At 44.0% G+C, this 7,500-nt stretch overlaps 1 protein-coding gene across 1 annotated transcript in view; it reads right to left on the bottom strand.

The window, feature by feature from the left end:
- LOC145396079 (uncharacterized) overlaps positions 1–7,500 on the bottom strand; it is a 102,463-nt gene that overhangs the window by 17,753 nt on the left and 77,210 nt on the right. The window contains exon 3 of the mRNA XM_080269545.1: positions 5,203–5,482. Within this exon, the coding sequence (XP_080125671.1) occupies positions 5,203–5,482 (280 nt within the window). The remainder of the gene's footprint in view (positions 1–5,202; positions 5,483–7,500) is intronic.

The raw sequence follows: 7,500 nt of genomic DNA, 5'->3' as shown, positions 1-7,500 counted from the left end.
CAATAAATGGAAAAAAAAAAAAGATTGAGCGTTTTAAATTACTGTTTCTCATGTTAATACTACATTTTTAAAACTATATTCGTGCAATTTTGGTTCTATATCATGATGACACGAAATTAATTACATGTTAATCTATAGAGTTTACCTGCGGCTTTCTGATACCTGTAAGCATCTCTCTCTCTCTCTCTCTCTCTCTCTCTCTCTCTCTCTCTCTCTCTCTCTCTCTCTCTCTCTCTCACACACACACACACACACACACACACACACACACACACACACACACACACACCTAAACCCCAGCACACACAAAACAATTCCCGACACAGCCTGTAATCCAATATCACTCCACATTTTACATATTCAGTAAGGCTGGCTTTATTAATTGATAGAACGTATTGCGACACACAAGCGTTTCCATCATTAAATATTCGCTGGTATGAGCTAAATTAAACAGCAGGTTCGAGTGGGGTATGGATTAAAAATAAATAGTAAAATAAAAAGTTTGATGGATAGTATGACAAGGATACAAAATTATATATATAGTTCTTTGCCTCACTGTATTCTTTCAAACTCTTTTTTTTTTTTTTTTTTTTGGGGGGGGTCGATTTGTCTTCATATAATTTATGATTTACTGCTGTATTTCCTCTTTCCTACCAGACAATATACTTTTACCCTCTCAGATAGTTAGTTAATTCTACGGTCTAAGTCTGCCCTGTTACACAATTACAGATAGGGCATACCTTTGCTAGTGTCAATAAAGTCTATTTTTTCCTGCATTCAATTCCGGATCAACCTCAAAATCTAATCACCTCTTCCTTGAGCCACTGCCCACCTGGTCACCAAATTTCATTAAAATCTGACCGTAACTTTTTTAGATAATTTGTACACAGACAGACAGACTGAAAGAAAAAGAGACAAGGGTAAATACATAACCTGTTAATAATTAAGGTCAGTAGGGTGCAGTGGCAGGACAGGAACGTTTAAATTAGAACTAAGAAAAGGCATCCTTTATATCTCTTCAAAATCCCAGATGCCACCCACAAGCATAGTTTTCCACACACAAAAATAGGCAGTATTTCATTAAGCCGCTCTCGCAACACTTGTAACGTGAGAGCATCCCGCTGAGTGCCAGAATCGGAAAGAAGTCACTATAACGTGCAATTCCACGCCAACGACATCCAACACTTTCTCTTTTGTCAATTATTATTCCTTCTCAGATTTCATGCCTCCCTCTCTCACACTTTCATTTGATGTATTATTATTTTCACTTCCATACTTTTGCCCACTCTTTTCTGTTACGCATCCATTTTTTTTCTATTATCTCTCGATTTTGTATCCTCAAAATGCCTCCCTTTCATACACAGTTACTTTCTATATTTCCTCACGTTAAGCTTTTTATCTGTCATTTTTGAACTTATATATTTTTTTTATGCTTTCTCGCCAAGAATTTAAAAAACTAACTCCACTGGTGTCATTTTAAATACTTTTGTAGTGGAGTTAGGCGCGTCATTTACATCATTTAGCTTCGAACTGTTGACAAAATTTTAAAATACGTGGTGGCAAAGTCTGATTATTTCTCACTGTCTTTACTTCTCAAAAAATCCACACCATTAGGCCATCATCAGTCTCAGAAATCCACACCAGTAGGCCATCATCAGCCACTTAAAATCCACACCAGAGGCCATCGTTAGTCTCTCCAAAATCCACACCAATAGGCCATCATTAGTCACTCTTAAATCCACACCAGTTGGCCTCATCAGTCTCAGAAATCCACACCAGTAGACCATCTTCAGTCACTTAAAATCCACACTACTAGGCCATCATCAGTCTCTCCAAAATCCACACCAGAGGCCATCGTCAGTCTCTCTTAAAACCACACCGGTTGGCCATCATCAGTCCCAAAAATCCACACCACTAGGCCATCATCAGTCTCTCAGAAATCCACACCAGTAGGACATCTGTGTGGGTGTCCAGCGCTCTCAGAAATTAAAAAGAAAAAGGCATGGATTGAGAGAAAACTTGGTGTTATTAGATATCCCACGAGGACAGAAGTTGCAGTGTGAAGTATTAACCTCATCAGTGATACCTTTTACGACTAGTGAAAAAAAAATATATAAAGTTTAGATCTAATTTACTCGCTTCTCAAACTAGCAAGACGGCAATGGATGAGGTCAAAAACTAATGAAAAAAAAAAAAAAAGCGAATCCAGCATTTGTTGAAAGGGGGGGAGGGTACTAAGGCTTCATATTCTTGCTCATTAACAAGGGTAGCTCATTTAAGATTTAGGGTAACAAACACACACACACACACACACACACACACACACACACACACACACACACACACACACACACACACACACACACACACACACACACACACACACACACACACACACACACACACACACACACACACACACACACACACTCACACACACACACACACACACACACACACACACACACACACACACACACACACATACACACACACACACACACACACACACACACACACACACACACACACACACACACAGATAGACAGATGGAAGGATGGATTGATGGATAAATGGATGGATGGAAGGACAGACAGACAGACAGACAGACAGACAGACTAAGATAGATAGATGGACAGATAGATAGATAGGTAAGTCCTCTTCTAAGCATAAGGACTCTGAATTTATGCACCCGTAGTCCAGATTACTTAAAGCCAGGAGACCAGCCTACGTCCCTGGTTGTGTTTGAGCGACTTATTTTGCTTATTACTCCTTATTACCCCTTGCTACTCCTTCCCCGTATTGCATAAATCATTCTAGCATCGCCATACTCTGCATAGGTAGCGTGCAAGAGGATATTAACCAACCAGATCCGTATATAAATCGCTATGGAAGAGGTGTTTGGGAACCGTAACACGTAAACCACCACCTTTTTCGATACGAGAGCTCTGCCACTCTACCAGCAGTCGTTTTTTATATGTGAAATTCATTAACTATTTATTTACAGCCGTGAATGTCAGAAGAGTCAAAATCTTACCCGCAAAAATATATACACACATGCGATGGTATTTTTCAGTTCATTAATTCTTTAAGTTTGTTGCAAGGGAAAAAATATGAAACAAAATAAAAATATATATATGGGAAGGGGAGGTTTGGATTCCCTGACCCCTCCTTCGTTTCCCCTCCCTCTCCCCTTCCCTCCTCCTTCCCCTCCCTTCTCCACCTCCCCCTGCCCCTTCCCCTTCCTCATCCACCTTCCCCTTCACCTTCCCTTCCCCTACCTCTAGTTTTCCCGCTTCCTCCTCACCTCCCCTCCCCTCCCCCTTCCTTCCCCTCCCTCTCCCCTTCCCTCTCCCATCCCCTTCCTCCTCCCCCTTCCTTCCCCTCCCTTTCCCCCTCCCTCTCCCCCCTCAATCCGCCACAGCAATCGCTTACAAATAGTGATGATGTCGCCATTCAAAGCTCTTAAATCTTTCCACACGCAAGCACATCAATATTCCTAGCTTGGGGAATATGCCTTCCATCCTCGACCTCCCTGCCTCACTTGTATTTCTCTCTCACACGACGGGGAGGCCTATAGCTGGGTTATTTTCACTTGACAAGGAGCCACTTTACTGCTCCCGTCATGGCCAGGTGTAGTTTGAGTGGAGGGTTAATTTGACTAGTAACCAAGGAGACCCATTCTTGCCCCATCACTAAGGTTTATTGAATTTCTTGCAAACGTGACTCAGGCCCCTATTCTCGCTTGTTCAGGAAGCTCCCTAACACCTTTTCCTAAGCGATTTATTTTGTTCATTACACCTTACTCTCTTCTACTGTGTTTCATAAATCCTTCCAATATCGCCATACTCCGCATAAATAACGTACAAAAGGATATTAACCATCCATATCTAAAAATAAATCACTATGGAGAAGGTGTTAGGGACCCAGCTCTGCCAGATGAAAACAGACAGACTATAGCCACATAAACCCCATCAATACAGTGCTCTTATTTTTACTACGATATAATATTACTTAAGAGAAACACAAGGTAATGATATGGGTGAGAAAGGAATCCATTATTTTTTTTATTGCGTGTGTGTGTGTGTGTGTGTGTGTGTGTGTGTGTGTGTGTGTGTGTGTGTGTGTGTGTGTGTGTGTGTGTGTGTGTTCTATGCAAGGAAGAAGAAACCAAAGGCCAGAAGTCCGCAAGGTTGTTCCCTCAAAGAAAAAAACAAGTTAATGTGTGTGTGTGTGTGTGTGTGTGTGTGTGTGTGTGTGTGTGTGTGTGTGTGTGTGTGTGTGTCTGTGTTTTGCTGCCTAAGCTATACTTTACTAACCTTAAAAAAAATGGCTCTTGTAATAAAGGAAACATTGAAGCCTGTATCTGACCCCATCCAGCTCGATAAATAAAGCAGAATAAAGTCCGTAATAAAGAGAATAAATAAAAAATAAATAATAAAAATAAGATATAGACGAGAAGTCCTTTATTCGGCTTTATTTCCGTATATTTTTTTCTGTTCCTTTATTTCATCGTGAAGAAACAGAAGAAATGTTCAAAAGGACTTTATTTTCGTGGAAGCTAAATATACTGCTGCGTAAAATTCCCGCTAGACTATTTGCCACGCAACACTACACTACACTATGCCTTACTGCACTATAGGTCACGCCACACCACACCACACCACACGCATACAAAACACCCCTACACACACACAAAACAACCCCACACACGCACAAAAACACCCTCCCACACACACACACAAAACATCCCCCCCCACACACACACAACACCCTCCCACACACACATACAAAACACCCCCCTACACACACACACACACACACACACACACACATACACAACACCCTCAGCACACACACACACACACACACACACACACACACACACACACACACACATACACAACACCCTCAGCACACACACACACACACACACACACACATACACAACACCCTCAGCACACACACACACACACACACACACATACACAACACCCACAGCACACACACACACACACACACACACACACACACACACACACAAAACATCCCTCCTAAGACACACACAAAACACCCCCCCTACACACACACACACACACACACACACACACACACAAAACACCCTCCCACACACACAAAACACCCCCTCACACACACACACACACACACACACACACACACACACACACACACACACTCACCTTGTAAACACCCAGACAACAATGGCGTTCCCAGCGGTCCCAAGAATCCCGATGGTGGAGAGAAGGAGACCAACAACGATGTGGAGCTCCGGTGGTACGGTGGTGCTCGCGTGGTTCAGGAGCCAGTGGGAGGGAACACCGAGCTCCGCCGCCCAGCTGAGGTTCCGCAGGGGCACGGGGAGGGGTTCCGTGAGGTTCCACTCCACTCCCGACCCTCCGCCATCGCCAGCCTCACCATCGCTATCGAGATCACCGCTTCCCGTCGTCACGTTCATCAAGACTGAAGGGAAGAATACATGAGGTTAGGTTAGGTTAGATTAGGTTAGGTTAGGTTAGGTTAGGCTAGGTTAGGTTAGGTTAGGTTAGGTTAGGTTAGATTTGATATAGTCTTTTTAGGTTAGGTTGGGCTTGGTGTGGTGTGGTTTGGTTGGGTTGGGTTTGTTTTGTTTTGGTTTGGGTTGGGTTGGGTTAGGTTAGGTTGGCCTTTGTGAGATGTGGTGTGGTATGGTGTGCTGTGCTGTGGTTGGGTTGGGTTGGGTTGGGTTAGGTTGGGTTTGGTGTGGTGTGGTGTGGTGTGGTGTGGTGTGGTGTGGTTGGGTTGGGTTGGGTTGGGTTGGGTTGGGTTGTGGTTGGGTTGGGTTGGGTTGGGTTGGGTTGGGTTAGGTTGGGTTTGGTGTGGTGTGGTGTTGTTGGGTTGGGTTGGGTTGGGTTAGGTTGGGTTTGGTGTGGTGTGGTGTTGTTGGGTTGGGTTGGGTTGGGTTGGGTTGGATTAGGTTGGGTGTGGTGTGGTGTGGTGTGGTGTTGCTTGGTTTAGTTTCGTTTGGTTTGGTTTGGTGTGGGGTGGTTAGATTAGACTAGGCAAAAGTAGATTAGCTGAGGTGAGGCCATGTTAGGCTAGGTTAAGTTAGGTTAGGTTAGACTAGGTTAGATTTGGTCACTAAAGGCAGTCACGCTCACCTGGGCTTCAAGACACGAGCGATCCAATTAAGGGACCAGGTAAGGCAGGAAATGAGGTAATTATAGTCTATTTGTCTTCACCCGAACTACTCCCAAAAGTAGAATTGTAAGTCCCAGTTGTATGAAAGTCGAGGAGCCAAAGTTTTGAGGAAGAAATGAGTTTCCTTGGTTACTAGTCAAATTAACCTCCCAATCTGCATGGCCACCAGCTGAGCTCAAGGGAGTTAGGGATCTTTGCCAATTTAGTACAGACACATTACAGCTTTCATCATTTTTACTTGTGATATAAATAATACACTGAGGAGCATTGGGTGTGAGTTATGAGACGGATGATGGGATGTGCTATACTCTTTTCACTCTAACTTGGCCCAGATTTTCGTCCTATTGCAGCTTTTTCCGCGTAGCTCAGAGAAGGAAAAAGACAATTCTACGGCTCTACATCCTTTCCACAGCACCTCTTCGTGACTAGCATCATAGTTTTAAGTTAGTGTTTCAACTCAGCATTCGAGATGGAAAGATGGGAATTTTAGGACAAGGTAGAAAGAGAGAGAGAGAGAGGGGGGGGGAGAGAGAAAGAGAGAGAGAGAGAGATGCTTATGGTCTGTCTTAAGGTGGCCAGCCCTTCTTAGACAGTGGAGTGGGCTTAAGACCCTGCTGATAGTGGCTTTGAATTAGACCCTCTGCCTTATCTACTGGCTTTGATGATCCTCTCTCTCTCTCTCTCTCTCTCTCTCTCTCTCTCTCTCTCTCTCTCTCTCTCTCTCTCTCTCTCTCTCTCACACACACACACACACACACACATCACGTCTCCCTCTCACTCCTTATTCCTATCTCATCTCATCTCAGCCTCCCTCCCTTTCTCTCTCTCTCTCTCTCTCTCTCTCTCTCTCTCTCTCTCTCTCTCTCTCTCTCTCTCCCTCCCATCCTCCATCTCTCCTTCACGGTCGCTACACATGTGATGGTCAGGACGTCAAGCTGTCCTCTCTCGAAACTCCTTCAGCCAAACTTCAGGAAAATAAACCGGGATTGGGACCAGAAAGGCTTTTAACCCGACGAGCCCGACAGATAGATAGATAGATAGATAGATAGATAGATAGGCAGATAGATAGATAGATAGATAGATAGATGGATAGACAGACATACAAATGGACAGACAGACAGACTTCAAGGTAAAAAAGGAGAATGAGATAGAGGCGCTTCGATGTCACCTTCAGGGGCTGTGTGGACTACGTGGAGAGAGACTGCAACGGGACCATGGCCTTACCTGACGTGTTATTTCACCAGCAAGACGCATCACCTAGTTCCACTGCTCATGTGAAGGCCTTGTCTACTGGCTTTGAT

Source organism: Coenobita brevimanus, chromosome 34 (genome assembly GCF_032717465.1).
Source record: "Coenobita brevimanus isolate Jiangsu-jjx chromosome 34, ASM3271746v2, whole genome shotgun sequence".
NCBI lineage: Eukaryota > Metazoa > Arthropoda > Malacostraca > Decapoda > Coenobitidae > Coenobita > Coenobita brevimanus.
Note: the sequence above shows the minus strand (reverse complement) of the source record. Positions and strands in the feature narration are given on the sequence as shown.